The 17,892-nt window shown below is 32.8% G+C and overlaps 4 protein-coding genes across 5 annotated transcripts; 2 read left to right on the top strand and 2 right to left on the bottom strand.

The window, feature by feature from the left end:
- Positions 1 to 436: 436 nt before the first annotated feature.
- Positions 437 to 903, top strand: LOC141719916 (uncharacterized). The gene is made up of 2 exons (XM_074522279.1): positions 437 to 673; positions 718 to 903. Exons 1-2 carry the CDS (start codon positions 437 to 439, stop codon positions 901 to 903), a joined length of 423 nt encoding a protein of 140 aa, XP_074378380.1.
- A 5,376-nt stretch (positions 904 to 6,279) lies between these two features.
- LOC141721374 (putative magnesium transporter NIPA6) lies at positions 6,280 to 11,989 on the top strand. Its single transcript, XM_074524290.1, has 9 exons — positions 6,280 to 6,706; positions 7,941 to 8,000; positions 8,087 to 8,177; positions 8,309 to 8,469; positions 8,569 to 8,696; positions 9,768 to 9,905; positions 11,219 to 11,311; positions 11,398 to 11,512; positions 11,598 to 11,989. The coding sequence occupies exons 1-9, from the start codon at positions 6,589 to 6,591 to the stop codon at positions 11,726 to 11,728; spliced, it is 1,035 nt and encodes a 344-aa protein (XP_074380391.1). The 5' UTR covers positions 6,280 to 6,588; the 3' UTR covers positions 11,729 to 11,989.
- A 1,102-nt stretch (positions 11,990 to 13,091) lies between these two features.
- On the bottom strand, positions 13,092 to 13,730 carry LOC141719915 (protein DMP2-like). The gene has a single exon (XM_074522278.1). It carries the CDS (start codon positions 13,728 to 13,730, stop codon positions 13,092 to 13,094), a length of 639 nt encoding a protein of 212 aa, XP_074378379.1.
- Positions 13,731 to 15,180: 1,450 nt separating this feature from the next.
- LOC141717252 (uncharacterized) lies at positions 15,181 to 16,578 on the bottom strand. 2 transcript variants are annotated; one of them, XM_074519345.1, is made up of 3 exons: positions 16,313 to 16,578; positions 16,040 to 16,220; positions 15,181 to 15,953 (listed from the first exon to the last, which is right to left on the bottom strand). In XM_074519345.1, the coding sequence occupies exons 1-3, from the start codon at positions 16,448 to 16,450 to the stop codon at positions 15,619 to 15,621; spliced, it is 654 nt and encodes a 217-aa protein (XP_074375446.1). In that variant the 5' UTR covers positions 16,451 to 16,578; the 3' UTR covers positions 15,181 to 15,618. The 2 variants fall into 2 exon arrangements, with proteins under 2 accessions (XP_074375446.1, XP_074375445.1); XM_074519344.1 differs by having other exon boundaries at positions 15,183 to 15,953; positions 16,040 to 16,223.
- Positions 16,579 to 17,892: the final 1,314 nt, after the last annotated feature.

Genomic DNA, 17,892 nt, shown 5'->3' with positions numbered 1-17,892 from the left:
AAATTAGAGTTTGTAGCATTGGATGTGACCGGGGATAATTATTTGTCTTGGGTGCTTGATGCGGAATTACATCTTAGTGCTAACGGGCTAAAAGACACCATAGAATCAGGAAAGACCCCAATTGTTGAACCAAATGCCAAAGTTATCATTTTTCTTAGACACCACATCCATGAAAATTTGAAATCTTAATATCTAACTGTGAAAAATCCACTCAACCTTTGGATCAATCTCAAATATAAGTTTAATCACCAAAAACTTGTCCATTTGCCACATGCCTATTATGACTAGATAAATATAAGATTGCAAGATTTTAAATCTATCACTGAATATAATTCTGCCTTGTTCAAAATAAGCTCAAAACTGATTTTGTGTGGTGAAAATATTACTGATGTTGACATGATAGAAAAAGACCCTTTCAACCTTTCACCCCAGCACTATGATTCCGGAACAACAGTATAGGGAGCGTAATTTTCGGAAGTATAGCGAGCTGATATCTCTTCTTCTTGTCGCTGAAAATAATAATGAGTTGTTACTGAAAAATCATCAGATATATCCCACAGGCTCTGCCCAGTTACCTAAGTACATAACACGTCATTCCAGAAGAATAAGCGTGAGAAATGGCATAGATAAGGACGAGGTTACGGACGAAACCGTGGGCATGGAAACTTTCGAGGTCAGTTTCGAAATCATTACAACTTTAGCCACCTGAAGTGGCAGCGTGATGGTTACAACAACTCTGACCACCAGAAGTGGCAACATGGAGTGCTAAATAAAAGGAAGGCACCACAAGAAGAAGATACTAAGGATATATGTCTCAGATGTGGGGCACATGGGCACTGGCGACGTACCTGTCGCACACCGAAACATCTAGTTGACCTCTACGAGGCAAATGAAAAAAAATAATGGAAAAAGGGTGGAAACGAACTTCGCTAGTCATAATCTAAGTGAAGAACCAAACAAAAAGACCTCAAATTAGGCACTGGTGCTAACCTTTATTATGATTTAGATAACTAGATTTCATTTGTATTTCTTTGATGTTATGTTTTAGACGTGCTTGTTTTAATATTCTGCTTTCATGTACTTGTTTTATGTTCTTGTATTATGTACGTTGTTTGCATAATAAAATTGTTGTTCACTTATATATACACAACATAAATATGGGAGATATATGCATTGCTGATTGCGCAACCACTCACATAGTTTTACAAATTAGAAATTTTTCTCAAAGTTGACTAAAACCAACTCACACGTTTGGACAATTTCGGGAACATCAAATAGAGGGTTTTGGAAAAGCCAGTTTTATATTACCAAATGAGACAGAAATTCACATACATGATGCTCTATATTCTAGCAAATCCACTGGAATTTTTTGAGTTTTAAAGATATTCGTCTTAATAGTTTACATGTAGAAACAACTAGAGAAAATGAAAACAGATATCTCCTTATCACCTCAATCACCTCAGGATATAAGAAGATCTTAGAAAAATTACAATCAATCTCATCTGGATTATATGCTATCGAAATTATAGTAATCGAGCCTCACAGTATCACTACTCCCAAAATTATAGATCCAAAATCACTCACCCTTTGGCATGAAAGACTTGGTCATCCAGGAGTATCCTTGATACGTCGAATTATAGAAAATTCTACAGGACATCGCCTTAAGAATCAAAAGGTCATATTACGTGATGAACTTCCTTGTTCAACATGTTCTTTGGGAAAACTAATTGTTCGACCATCTTCAGTTAAACTTCAAAATGAGTCTCCAGATTTCTTAGAAAGAATTCAAGGTGATATATGTGGTCCTATTCATCCATCATCTGGAGCATTTAGATATTTCATGGTCCTAGTCGATGCTTCAAGTAGATGGTCTTATGTCTGTCTACTCTTGACCAGAAATACAGCCTTTGCCAAGCTTCTTGCTCAAATAATCAAATTACGAGTCCAATTTCCTGATAATCCCATCAAATCAATTTGACTACATAATGCCATTGAATTTATATTTTCTACTTTCAATGATTATTGTATGTTAGTAGAAATCTTCTTCGAACAACCCGTAGCTCACGAGCATACATAAAATGGTTTAACGAAATCGTTAATTAAAAGACTTCAACTTGTTGCACGACCCTTACTTCTAAGACTAAATTACCCACTTATATTTGGGGTCACGTAATACTTCATGCCGCAAATCTGCTTACCACAAACAATAATCTCATTAATCAGTTTTTGGTCAAACCCCTAATATATCACATTTTAAGATTTTTGGTAGTGTCGTATATGTTACAACTGCACCTCTACAAAGATCTAAAATATGACAACAAATAAGAGTAGGTATATATGTTGGTTTTGATTCACCATATATTATAAGATATCTTGAACCATTAATTGATGATGTTTTTACTGCTCGATATGCTGATTATCATTTTAATGAGTCTGTATTTCCTCCATTAGGGGGAGATAATATTTTGTATAAGTTGAATTCTGAACTTTCATGGAATGCATGAGGATTAAGTGCTATGGATCCACGTACTAAACAATGTGAATCTGGGGTTATAAGAATCATTCATATGTAAAATATTGCTAATCAAATGCCAGATGCTTTTAATGATTCTAGACATATCATAAAATCACATATACTTGTTGTTAATGCACAAGAAATGGTTGAAATCCCTATTCATAAAGCAATTCCTGAAGAATTGGTTGGTAATCCAAAAACACGCCATAATTGTGGTAGACCTGTTGGTACAAAAGATGTTGTAACACGAAAAAGAAAATTGATTGGACATGCCCCAGAAGTGGCAAGTGTTCCAAAAAATATCTCAGATGCGGTATTGTCTCATGAAGAGGTCCGAGCCCCTGAAGTGGCTATATCAAATACCCCAAAAGCGGTATCACCCCCCGAAGAGGTTAAGGCCCCTTAAATGGATGTGAAAAAACCACCAAAAATGGTATTGCCTCCAGAAGAGGATATTGCCCCAGAAGTGGTATATGCATCAATAAAAACAAAGGTACTTGAAAATTGCGAGATCTCATTGAGTTATGTACATAACAGAAAATTATTGGATCATGGGAGTATTGAGGTTGATGATGTATATGCTTCTTCCATGGCATGTGATATTATTATGAACTCCGACCCTTAACCACACAGTGTGGAAGAATCTCGACAAAGAGATGATTGAGCAAAAAAAAAATTGCAATACAAGAAGAATTACAATCCTTGCGCAAGATAAATATATTTGGACCTGCTGTCCAAATACTGGCTGGTGCGATCCACATCGAGAATAGATGGGTGTTTGTACGAAAACGAAATGAGAGAAATGAAATTGTGAGATATAAGTCCCAACTGGTAGCCCAGGGATTCTATCAAATGCCTGGATTTGATTACCAAAAAACTTACTCTCTTGTTACGGATGGAGTCACCTTTTGTTTTCTGATAGGTATGGCTTGTATGGAAAGATTGAAAATATGCCTCATGGACGTTGTTACATCCTAACTTTATGGATCACTTGATAGTGATATTTATATGAAAATCCCTGAATGATTAAAGATAGATGTAACTGAGCCTCGAGATTTATACTTAGTTATATGGCTTAAAACAATCTGGTCGTATGTGGTACAAGAGGCTTAGTAAATATTTATTAAATGATGGGTATGTTAATAATCAAGTGTGTTCATGTGTGTTTCTCAAAAGTTCATCAACTGATTTTATTATTATTGATGTATATGTGGATGATTTGAATATTGAAGGTAATTCCGAAGATATTATTAACGCTGCTACTTATTTGAAAACTGGATTTGAAATGAAAGATCTTGGAAAGACAAGATTTTGTTTAGGCATACAGGTGGAACACTTATCTTCATGTATACTTGTTCATCAGTCCACTTATACAGAAAATATGCTAGATAGGTTCTACATGGAAAAAGCTCATCCATTAACGACACCAATGGTTGTTCGATCACCCGAGGTTGAAAAAGATCCATTCCGGCCTAGAAAAGAAGATGAAGATACACTTGGGCCTGAAGTTCCATATCTTAGTGCTATTGGAGCTATTATATATCTTGAAAATAACACAAGACCCGATATTGATTTTTCAGTGAACCTCTTGGCAAAATTCAGTTCTAATCTAACTAAAAGACATTGGGATGAGATCAAAAACATATTCAGATATCTTCATGGGATAATTGATCTTGAGTTATTCTTTCCACATAGTTCAAAATCACAACTGACTGGATATGCAGATGATGGGTACATGTCAGATCCTCATTCTGGACGATCACAAACATGTTATTTATTCATATATTGTGGCACTACTATCTCTTGGAAGTCTACAAAACAGACTATGACAGCTACTTCATCAAATCACGTAGAGTTACTTGCAATTCATGAAGCAAGTAGGCAATGCATTTGGCCAAGGTCTGTAATTCAACATATTCGAGAATCTTGTGGATTATCAAGTATGTCAGACTGTCCTACAATTTTGTTTGAAGATAATACAACTTGTATCAGACAATTAAAGGAAGAATATATTAAAGGGGATCGAACCAAACATATCTTACCAAAATTCTTCTATACGCATGAACTACAAGAAAATTGTGATATTGATGTACAACAAGTGCGCTCATATGATAATCTTGTTGATTTACTTACAAAGTCACTTCCCACGTCAACATTTGAAAAGTTACGAAATAACATTGGCATGCAGAGATTGAGAAACTTGCTACAACAAGATGTTAAAGTATAAGATGTTTTATTCAGGGGAAGACTGTACTCTTTTTCTTTCGTCAAGATTTTTATCCCACTGGATTTTTACTTACAAGATTTTAATGAGGCAGTCAAGCTTTGTACTAAACTCGCATTTGATAATCAAGGGGGAGTGTTATAATATCATATAATAATGATTGTCAAACCTTAATCAAGAAGACTCATAAAACTTATCTAGGAAGTCTCTCAAAACTTATCGAGGAAGACTTGCACATCTTCTTAGAGAAGAAACTTAATGAGAAAGACTTTAAAATATTATCAAGGAAGACTTACGAAACTTACTAGTGAAGATATGAGATACTTATCAAGGAAGACTTTATAGCTTCCTTAGTAAGACTTGTTAAGCAACATCTACAAATCGAACATTCATTTGCTGAAATTATATACACTGAAATATATTGAAATATAATTATGTCTTCAAACTTTTATTCTCCTTATATGTGTAATTATTAAGTTATTCATAATCAAGTAATTCATGATCTACAACACGTTATTTACAACACGTTATCAGCACGAGTCTCCGTCCGAGCAAGTTTTATTTATGAAGGAGGTATTGTCCAAGTAAGCTCTATTCATGAAGGAGATATTACCCGAATAAATTTCATTTAACGAAAGAGGTACGTTTTAAATTTAATCATTTGATTCTAGCTATTATCGTTATTTATTTATATTACTGTTTAAATGCCGTAAAAATGACTATTTGTATATGCTATTACCAATGTTGTAGAAATCGCCGATTCAGCCGATAAATCGGCCGATAATTCGGCAAATAGCAGGCAAGCGATCTAGTAATGTTAAAACGACTCAAAAAACTTTTAGATATCGGGTCAAACTCAGGTCCTAATCGGGTCAAAATAAAAAAAAAATCGGGTTGTTGAGATCCTTGTCTCTTTCTTACAAATCCAATCTTCAATTATTTATAAAAATAGAAATTCCTTAATCTTCAATTCTTTATCGGTAAACTCTATATTTGTATTGACTATATTTGTAAACTCTATATTTGTATTGACTAGCGAGTAAATGGTAATCCTTCTGTCCCATTGAATTATATACATTATTTTTTGGCACGTTTTTCAATACTACTCTAAAGCATAACTCCATAATATATTTTTTAAATTTTTTTGTTTTCTGAATAAAAAAATTATGTTCTTTTATTCAATTTTTTTTTAAAAAAAAACTTATGAAACTATAATTTATAAAAATCTCGAAATACGTGCAAATAATGAATGTATACTACCCGACGGGACGGAGGGAGTGTAACTTTACATAAAATATTATTATAATTTATAATTAATATTTATATTTGTATATGTATAACAATAATAATTGTATTTAACATATATATTTTATAAAAATAAAATTATAATATATCTAAATTTATTCTGATAAATCCCCGATTTCCGATAAATTATAAATTAGGTCCGATTTCCAATTTTTATAACACCGACTATTACTGGTAAGTAGTAATTAAAAATGCTTTGGCGCAATATAAGATGAGTGACGTGTGGAGACAATTAATGTACATGCGTCTGGCGAATATCCACCCAAGCAGCAGCCTTTGGTTGGCTGTACTCACATGACATACAACAAATCTCCAAAACACACACCAAAACACACACACAACAACAAACGAATAGTTCCAATCAATTTTGGGTTCTGCGTCTGGTGAAAAGTTGAATTTGGCGCTTTGTTTTTCATCTAATCTTTTATATACAAAAGGGAAATCTATTATATTACCAAACATTCGCATAAATCAACAATTCAGATGAAAAGTACATTGACCCAGAATTCAATAACTATTCAAGATTTGATTTTTAATTGTTATCATGTATAAGGCCAATTATTTAGGGTTTGGTCTTGCTGTTGCTTCAAGTGCTTTTATTGGATCCAGCTTCATTATCAAGAAAAAGGGTCTTCAACGTGCTGCTGCATTTGGTTCTCATGCTGGCAAGTTTCGATTTTTCTTGATTTTTTTCTTTATTTCAAATTTTGTATTTTTATGTGCTTTTTTTGATGTGTGTATGATTATAGAGCCTGTTAGTTTAATTTACCAATTGTTTTCTTGATTTTAGTTGATTAAAGTCGAGAAATTTAACTTTCCTGTGTTGTTTTTTAGTTCAAGAATTGGTGATACTGCAGTCTTAGTGTTGGTTTGTGTTTAGTTGATTGGAAATGTTTGTAGCTGGATTCTGGGAATCGTAGTCTAAGAGGGCTGAAATGTTGTTTTGATTTAATTGGAGACACGAGAAGTTCTTGTGATAAGATAAATGATTGTTTCACAAGGTGGAGTTGCAGAATTGCATATGCTAATGTGTTGAATTATGAATTCCGTGCAAGGAATTAATTGTTTGATCCGTGGGGGTATAATATCGACAAATGTGGGGGTGCAATCATGAAATTAACAACGTGATGTAGATTTAATTTTGTGTGAAGAGGCGGACGTGTGGTATGAATTTCCTACCAGGGCCAAGCTTACCTATCGTAAACAAACTAATGGGAAATGATATTTGCTCTGATGTAATTTGTGCAACATTTGCCAGTGAGATACACTAGAAATATATGTAAAATTGGCCAAAACTCCGGAGGAGACTGCATGTGAGTTGTGAGATATATTTGCACATTTTACTATTTAGGGATTTTTTTTTGTACCAGTGATTAATGAAATTTTAATCTGTAAATGATTATATCGGTATTTGATTCTATAAATACGGTCAATGTTGTTGGGTTTTGCCAGATACAGCTGGATGTTCGACCTCAATCATATTCTAATATATGTGCCTCATTTTGAAGAGTAATTTTTTGATTTTTAACTGCAAGTCACAAGACCAAACCAATCATATACAGATTTAAGTACCATTAAGTTAGAGTTGACGGTGTACGACAACTAGACAAGTCACTTAATGAACATAAAGGAACCCCTTGGTATAAAATGCATTTCTTGATGCTGTCTAAGCCAATAACTCTTTCTCTGGAAAACCTGGTAAAATGTAGACTGCATATAATTTTGGGTATTCTTCATAGCTATGGATACCTGATGAATGAACATAAAGTAATTAGTTTTGACGTTTTGTTCAACCCAATGCCAAGGTTTTAGAAATTTAGTTACATAAATTGCTTATTTTCATGTGTTGTTCACTTGTTTCTAATGTTTCATCTAACGGCGATCCATTTTCTAAACCAGGTGCTGGGGGATATGGGTATCTGTTGGAACCACTATGGTGGGTTGGCATGATCACTAGTAAGTATATACTCTGTTAAGCTTTCAAATTGCTTCTGCAAGACAGTGGAGAAGTCAATTGAGCACTTATAATTTTTTTTCCCCAGTGATTGTTGGAGAGTTTGCAAATTTTGTAGCCTACATCTATGCTCCCGCTGTTCTTGTGACACCACTTGGAGCACTAAGTATAATTGTTAGGTAATTCTACTTTAGCAGCTTTACTCCTCTGTTCTAACATAAGAAATAAAATATTTTTGCTTTTTCAAAAAGAGAAAGTCTATTGTCATTTTAATCTTACCACTTAAAATATTTTCTTGTTTTATGCACAGTGCTATTTTAGCTCATTTCTTACTAAAAGAGAAATTACGGAAAATGGGAATACTAGGATGTGCCTTGTGTGTAATTGGATCTACCATTATAGTTCTTCATGCACCTGGTGAACATAGCATTTCTTCTGTGGATGAAATTTGGGCATTAGCAACACAACCAGGTGAAGTTACACACTTTGATTGTTTTTACTGTCTTTTGGTTTATTTTTCATTTAAAACACAATATTTTTTGTCTTGATTTTCTTGAATTTTTGGTGCAGCTTTTCTTATTTATACAGCCTCAGCAATAACTATAGTATTGGTTCTTGTGTTGTTTTGTGAATCGCGCTATGGGCAGACAAACATGATGATTTATATTGGTGTATGCTCCATAAATGGATCTTTGACGGTTAGTAATCTTGTACATCTTCGGTCACTGATAAAATTTCGAATATAGCTACATAATATACATTTCTGTACAAGTTTTATTCTTTAATTCTTTTCAATTTCCTATTAAAATGAACAAGGACAAGAAAATATTATTATCTTTGAATATACGATAATTCCATGGAGAATGAGACATCAGGTTTTTGGGTGAGGGATGATGTTATCCCTATAAATTGTACAATGATTAATCTACTTTGGTCAAAATAATCTCCAGCTGCTTACGCTTAGTAAGCTTTGAGATATGGTATATGATGTTTTACAAAGCTCCATAACTATGAGGAGACAAAAAGTCAAAAGGTACATACCCATGTAACTAATCAGCATGGTTGCAAGTACATAGAGGCAAGAGCGTCTTCAATTCTATTATAATATATTATATGTTTTTGTCTCATTCCGTTGTTTTAGTTCAATTTGTAAGGACATTAAAGCTAATTATGCTATAAAAGTTCAAATTAAAGTACGTATAACTTGTTTTTTATTTGTACATTCCATTTCTCAAAATTTAATTATTATACAATTGTGTCTATATTTTTATTAACTTTTAATATATTCTTTGAAGATTAAACTAATTTTTGGACCGCCTTAAAATCCATATAATTTTGCCACTGATCAGTATAGAAGGATTCACGTTACAAGGAATTCTTGTTTTTTAAATGTTCAGATGAATATTATAGAATCGCACACTGCATATATTTGATTATTTGCATCTCAAGTTTTATCTCCTCGGCAGAGATTGTTTCAACTCTTCTTTTTAGATGTCCAAAATTTAGTCCAAGATACCTCTTCTTCTGTTATGTTTACAGTTAAAAAGTGATCATATCAGAAATGTAAATTTGACATTCCGTTATATAGCAAAAGTCAGTGCAAACTGTTGTTTGCCACTGTTTTAATCTATTAGGAGTATGTATTTCTTGCACTAAATAGAATTGTGCATTCAGCATTGTGTATATGCTTCTCTCAAGGTAGGATGTTATATTATTAAAGTTGTTATTATGTTGGCTTGATGCAAGTCTTTTTTGCAATCTATTTGCAGGTTATGAGTATTAAAGCAATAGGCATTGCCATAAAACTTACATTCGAGGGTTCAAGCCAAGTAGCACACTTCCAAACATGGGTATTTGTGATGGTTGCTGTTTCATGCATAATCACTCAGTTGAATTACTTAAATAAGGTTTGTGGGTTTATTTGGTTTTCTGATAATTATTGAATTAATATTTTTGTCAAAATTAGCTCATGGTAGTAGAACAATGCATCATGAATCATAGTCAGGCATTTAACTGTAAACAATCTTACTCATTTTTATTTTTTTAAATAAGTCAAATACATGTAGGCTATGTTTGGGAACATGAACTTCATTGCAAATGACATGAACTGAGTTGAGTTGTCATTTCAAAATCTTGAATTTACTTAAATTTGAATGCCTCGGAATTGAATCAAATCCAAATTCTTTTGGTTATCCAAACATGTCATTTATAAAAAATCAAGAATCTCAAATGTATTTTAAGTTCCCACTTCGCAAACAAGCCAATAAATTAATTAAGTTGTTTTGTAGTACAAACTACAGAGAAAGGAACCTCTTGAAGATTTGACAATAACAAGCACAAACCTGACATAGTGTAGCTAAAGAAGTATCTAGAATGACTGTAGATTTTGGCGAACAATGAAGATTTAAACTTGTACTCTGATAGTCTGATTGGTTGTATTTTTATTTGAGGTACATTAAGTGGTTGTTTTTAGTGATCATTATTGGATATCTGGCATAATATTGTTATAAAAATATGCTCATCCATTGTCCGTTAATAAATACTGTGTAGCAGACTTCAACACTGGCTTTTCTAAAATAGAGAATGATCTGTTGGGTGTAGTTCTTGCTATGAGCTTGACAAACAATTAATATTTTAAATTATTAAAGTCTAGCTTCTGCTATCTGATTAGTACGAAGTTTTATATAACTGTAGGGATTTGTTGTCTCGGGCTGAGCTTATGAATTTTGTCCCCCGCAATTTTTCCTAGTAAAATTTCCTTTCCTCAAGGAATTCTTCCCAAACATAATACCCCCTGCTGCATTTTTGTGTATAATCTTGTTTCTTATCAAATTATAATAACTCTGTGGACATTATGTTGATCAGAAAACACAGATATTAAGAATGATCGCCATCAGGACTAGGAAATTAGTGAACTTAATCAACTGACTTGACATTCAGTTTTCTTATTTTGACTTCTGATCTAGCTGCCTTTGAATGAGCAGGGTTCAATACAACCAAGAAGGAAATCCACGAAGTTAGGCCTAAAATCTTCATTGTTAATTAATACTTATAGTTACCTATATAGAGTTAATATTGTAACAACTAATAATGGAAAATTACAAATCATCCTAAAGTCTAATTTCTTGCGGTGGTATACATATTCCATGCATGTTCTAGTCTTTGTGATTTTTAGTGTAATGTTAAGTAATTTACTGCCTGAGTTTGTATTTTCTTCCAGGCTTTGGACACATTCAATACTTCGGTTGTTTCACCAATCTACTATGCGATGTTCACATCATTTACGATTTTGGCCAGTGCAATAATGTTCAAGGTGCGATAGATAATCACAGATATTTACCTAGAGGATGATATTGCTTTAAAGCTGACATCTGACAAAGTGTTTTTTTGTAAATACAGGATTGGTCTGGCCAAAATGCTAGCGACATTATTTCAGTGCTTTGCGGATTTGGAACTGTGCTTTTAGGTGTTGCAGTTTTGCACAATACCAGAGAGCCACCCCCACCTCCTTCAGGTTCTTGACACATACTAACACTTCTCTTGTTCTTCAACTAGATTAAAAACACATATATGGTTCTAATACGATGAATAACTTCCAGATTTGTACACATCACTTTCTCCTCAATTTTCATGGCTTGTTCATGCAAATGGTGAAATATGGAAGCCGACAGACAATGACGAGTTACACCATGAATTTATCGGTGTAATTAGACCAGACTATTTCAAATGAAGTTTATCTGGAATTTGCAGTCCGAAGACCTAGGTATTTTGTCAGTGTACACTCCAGGGATGGGAGATTACCAATATGTTTGTTTAGATTGTATAGCCAATGCATTTTTGTTGTAAATTATACCACCCATTTTTTTACGATTAATATATTTTGACTAGTGTACATCCGGGGTTTCATCGCAGTACATCATTTGGATATACAAGCATTACAAGATGATACCTTTGTGTAAACACCTCTTCAGTTGATTTGTGATTTGGAGAATATCAACTGTTTGGTCTAAAAGGCCATGCGGGCTGTGCAAGCAGCCGCTGAATGGTATTGTCTAATAATCTGTCCTGCCCGTGGTTAAATTGGCTAATTTTTAACTGCGAGTTGCACATATATTATATAATTAGGAAACTTTCAAAGCTGATGTTACTGGTAACCAGAAAGCATATCTAATCCTCTTCAAAAATGTATTTTCCAATTTTTTTAATTTACTAATCAAATAAAAAATGTAAATCATATGTTTTATATCTAAAGATTACATATATTAGAAAATCAGGTCATTGCATGATTTACATCATGTTAAACGATATTTTACTTATCTAAAGTGATTCTATGTTGTCGTTTGATAACAGTCCCCCTTCTGATCTTTCATTCATCAATTTTTTTTACTTTATTTTTATACATAATTACATAAGCAATTTCATCTCTATATTCTAAAATAAAGATTCATGTGCATAAAAATATTTCAGTAAATACGAAAATGTTTCTACATGTTAAAATAGGCTAAAAAGGTCATACGTAGTAGTGGAACTTGTTTCACCTCATATATGGTTGATCTGATGTTCCTTTTTATAGTAAAATTTTATGATTATCACTATTTTATCGGATATCTCGATAGTACATATGCTCTGCAATCAAAATACTATAAAATATATTATTTTGTGAACTATATTATACGAATATCAATAATTAACATCCTGCAAACTAAACAAATGTCCTGCAAACGAAATATGTTTTATAAAATAAAACATTTTATAATAATATTCAAGATTATTCACTTTCAACCAAAGGCAAAGCATCAATCAACTCTCTATATGTTTTTGTAGGCCTACCAATTTGAACTTAGATTTGAAGTCCAAATCTATTATCTCCCTGTGTCAATAGATTTTTTTTTTAAATATGGCTTATAACCTTAAAAATGAATATATATTCCGTGTCATTATATTATATTGTCCTTGATCATCGTTATGTCTATGTACTCGTATAGCCCTATATACTCATATACTAACTACACCATGAAGAAAAAATTAGTCACTAATACCCTGAGATTATCAAAAAAAAAATTACAATCATTTTGCTTGTGTGTAAATATATGCTAAAATACATCATTCTGCAGCATAAAAGGATACCCTATTCCCTTCCTCCTAGACGGAAAAATAACAAACAGTGCACTGATCAGAAATCCAACCACCAGAGGAACATAAATTCTGATTTTCTGTGGCAAATTAACGTTATAACAACTCAAAACATCAGTATGTGCTGCTGCAAACGTTAAAAAAGCAAGCAAGGAAAGCAAACAATAAAAAATATCAGGCCATCTCAGCCTATAAACGGATGGCTCGCGTGGTCTCACATGTCCAGCACAAACAGTCCACATTCCATTCACCGTGGCCACACCAAAGTAGAGCCTTCCCGTGGCTGTTCTGAAACTGTCGGTGATGGAAAAGAGTACACATGAAGTAGCGAAAAGGGCTAAGAAACATCCCATAATCCAGCGCTTCAAACTTGTGCATTGTCCATCATATGTTATGAGCGGATATAAAAGAGTGAATGCCAGGATTATAGCAGTAGGTAAAAGAGCGTTGAGGCGTGCAGCGCCACTTAGAATAATGTAGAGGAAATAAGTGGCATTGGATTGATCATTCACGTCCTCCACTGCGTCGTATGTGGGTAAGAAGTCATCCTCTTCTGCTTCTCCAGTTTCCATCAGGTTTTCGAAAAATGAGTTCTGCATTTTTCTCCAGAAATGTAGTGATAGTAAGTAATGTTGTTGTTTTGCTGTATGGAATAAGAAGGGCTTGCTTGATAGCTGGTGCCTTAATGAGTAAGGATGTTATGTAATGGTGATACTTTTTGTTTGATTGAATGTGAGGAGGGTAACTACTTTTCTGCAGTACTTTATCTTTTTTTCTTTCCTTTTCTTGGTTTATACTTGGTATCTAAGTAACAGAAAAGAAAGGTATCTAATTCATTCCCCTGACTCTGAATTCAACTCAACCTTGACAAGAGGATATCATCCTATACAAGTATATAAAATCCTTATGAAGAGAGCATGTCTACATAAATTTTACAATATTAAACATATCAAGATTTGTATTATATAATGTTATTGCTAAATGCTGATGCTATATGGGACTGACTTGTAATTTAGAGACCAGAGTTGCACCCAAAACATTAATTCTCATGATTACATTATATAAGATTTGGTCAATAAGGTTTTAAATAAAGATTTGCTAAATAAGACTTACATGTGCATTTTATTTTTGGGTCTAGGACAAGTCTCCTATAGTATATCATGTCGCGTTATTATTCCGAGATACGTGTAAATTAGGACTTAATCCAATCTTTCGCGTATTGTGATATTATTTTACTATATGATATCCTGTAACATACGATTGCTCTCGACAATCTGCCTTCATATTTTACTTGAACCATAAACCTTTATTTATGCATACCATGCCTGTTTGGCTCATAATTATAAGCCACTTATGATTACTAAGTCCGTAATAACTTATTTACGAGTGTTTGTCAATTCAATTTATAAGTTGAATTTATAACTTATAAGTTGATAAGTTGAATGTTGGTAACAACATACTTTTTCTCAACTTATTTTGATTTTTTGCTGATTTATTGACCTCAATTTTAAAATATTTATTTTTAAATGTTAATCTAACTTAAAATTAATGAATTTAGATAATTATATTTAATAATTATTTATCTTAGTTCATTTAAGAAAAAAAATTCTGACTTATAAGTAAAACTATCCAAACACTTATTTAACTTATAAGTATTCTTCTCCTTATTACTTATAATTCACTTATTCATTTTAAGTTGTAAGTTATTTATTTTCAGATTTTTCAAACGGGCACTATGTAGTATTATAATAAACTTCATTTGTGCATTTCATGGTAGTATATTATGCACATAAGTAATTCCGGCCAATAGATATCAAATATAAGAACATCCTCTACAAGTTGTTGTAATGTAGAATTTTAATAATTCATTATACAGTTTATTTTTCATAATGTAAATATTTTTGTCGACTTTCTCCTTTGTTTGAAGTGGTATCAGTTTTTTCAAGATGTCATACTCACACCAATTCTCAAAACTGGCTTGACGTTGATGTTCATTGACTCGTAAAAAATGAAGAGATTAGATTCATTGACTAAATATAACTACAGGCACTGTTCTGAAGAATATTATTTGTCCTCTTCTGAAAGACTTTTTTAAGGTCTCTGCAGACTGCAGTACACACGTAAGAAAACATACTGTACTCTACCAGCACCAAAATTGCATTTACAAAATGTAAACACAAATGAAACTCATTGACACATAGAATGTACCATTACATATAACATCATTCCAATACAAGAAAACTAAATTTCGGTTTTTTCACATATACTTTTTACGTTCTCACGCTAAAATTTGTTCTCGGATGAACAAAAACAAAAATGTGTTGCATTAGAAAGGAAAAGCATTGAGGAATGCAGGGTGCTAAGTTTGTCAGGCATATACGATATATGTAACCGAACAAAATTTTGGCTCGAAAATTGCAGGGTGCCATTAGGAAAACTCAGAGGAACCACAAAAAAACCTGCCATCACATTATATATATCTAGATCTCAGCTGCAAAAAGAGTGTTTACTGCAGTTCTCTGATAGCCATTTGGACTGCATGTAACCAAATTTTCTCCAAGGAGGAACATGAAGGCCTCTGTTCTTAAGGGACAGTTTGGCTTCAGTGCACAGCAAAGAGATGATCTTTCTCAGCTTCTCTTCACTTCCAACAAATATGCAAGGCAAAGCATCAATCAACTCACTGTAGGTTTCTGTAGGCCTAGCTAACTCAAACTGAGACTTGAAGTCCAAATCTATTATCACCCTTTTAGGTGCCTCAACAACATTGTCCTTGATCATCATAACATCTATGTACTCATATTCCCCTGTATATTCATAAACTAATCACACCATGAAGAAAAAAATTAGTCACTAATAACAATCATAATTCCAAATAAAATGTAAAGAAGGGATAGAAAAAAAATACTTTTAGGAGTTCCAAAAGTGGTAGATAACCATGAAGTTTTGCAAATAGAAGCTTCATAATTATCCATCTTCAATCTCAACACTACAAAATCTTTCATGTTTTCAATATGTTCCTTGTCATTCATATACAACAAAATTTTCTCAAGAATCTTGGTTTCACAGTCTGACCTCTCCTCAAGAACCTTCTATAAAAAACAAAGAAAATATAAAAAGTTCACAACTAAAAAAAGTAATCAAGCACAAGATACAAGAAAATCTTGGATGGGGAACAAACCTGCAGAGAGATAAAAGATGGATTGTGATGGAGGGGAGGAGCTGAGGAGGAAACAAGTAAAAAAGGTGGTGATTCTAAGAAGTACTCATGGAGTAGCTGTAAAAATCTTTCATCTTCTTCATCATCAAAGTTGCTCATTTTTTGTTTGTTAGTATGAGTTTAGCAAGCTAGAATTTTATAAATGGAGATAAGGGGTTTGAACATTTCCTTTAAGAGGATGTTGATGGAGAAGGGTTTGAAATAGTTGCACAAAGTTCTTCCTAAGGAAGCTACTAAATTAGTAGTTGCGTGTGTTAATGTTTATATTGTGTGTAATTAACTAGTAAGCAGTAAGCACACACACTAGGATAATTACAAGGCTAATATTTTTATTATTAGTGTCCTTTTCGGATTTATGGGGCTAACGTCAAGTAATCAAATATTAAAAAAAACATTTATAATCTGTGTGCTGACTGCTGATTAATGATGTGCATATGCAAAAAGGATGCGTTAAATTTTAATTACCAAAATAGTTGTTTTAATTTTATAGTGTACACAAGAACACATTACTAATGTGACATTAGATAGCCTATGTAATAAGAGTCTGTGGGTATCCGAGAATTTGATTCAAGCTAGATTTATTAAAACGCAGATTCACACTCATTTGTAAACTCATGTGATATAAGTCTTTTGTTATCATACAATTTGATTCAATATGAATAAATACTAATTACACGTATTTGTAATGTACAGACATATAATTATTTTAAAATTTATCTCCAATTTTTTCATCATAAAGAAGTATCGGAGATTAATTTCTCTCGGACTAAACATTAAGACCGTGCTTCTGAGATTCTTTAGGAGAGAAGAGAAAAGAAAAGATGGGAGGAAAAGAGAAGAGAAAATAAATAGTAGAAGAAAATAAATTAAACTACTCTCCAGTTTATGTAAAAATGAGAGAAAATGGGTAAAAAAAATTAATTTTTTTTAAAATTATCTTCTTTTTCTTTTCCTTCTACCCTCTTCTTTTTCAAATTGTGGAGCACAGCGTAAAGAAAAAATAAAAATAGTGATGTGACATTTTAAAAAAAAACAAGGAAAGATGCGGAGATATATGGGTGGGTGAGCAGAGAGTTAGATGCGCCATTAAGAAGTGATGCTAGCCGCGCAGCCAACTGGGTATAGGGCCTTGATCTGCAAAGGGTTAGGGCAGCCTGCCAAACACTGGGCTCAAGGATCTGGTATATAATCATTTATATTCTGTAATCCAATCACTCATTTACCAGATTTTTTGTCGGAGCAAGTTGAATAGTGACCTAAAAATAGGTGCAGCTATTGTTATAAGTTGCTAAAATAATATCACATCTCCTATGGTTGGTGCTATATCTTGTGTCAAATTTAACCAACTCTCAACTATCCTATTATTTTAAACATAAATTCAACCACCTACATTCAATATATTTATTAGTATACTCTTTATTATTTGTCTTTCACTCGGCATATCATATTGAATCTATCTTTTAGAAAAACAAAATATGAGCAGTTTAAAGAAAAGGATACAGAGAGGTGATTTTGATGGAGATTCTTCAGATGAAGATGAA

The sequence above is a fragment of the Apium graveolens genome, chromosome 4 (genome assembly GCF_009905375.1).
Source record: "Apium graveolens cultivar Ventura chromosome 4, ASM990537v1, whole genome shotgun sequence".
In the NCBI taxonomy this organism is placed as follows: Eukaryota; Viridiplantae; Streptophyta; class Magnoliopsida; order Apiales; family Apiaceae; genus Apium; species Apium graveolens.
The sequence above is the reverse complement of the archived record's forward strand: the minus strand, read 5'-3'. Positions and strand labels throughout refer to the sequence as shown.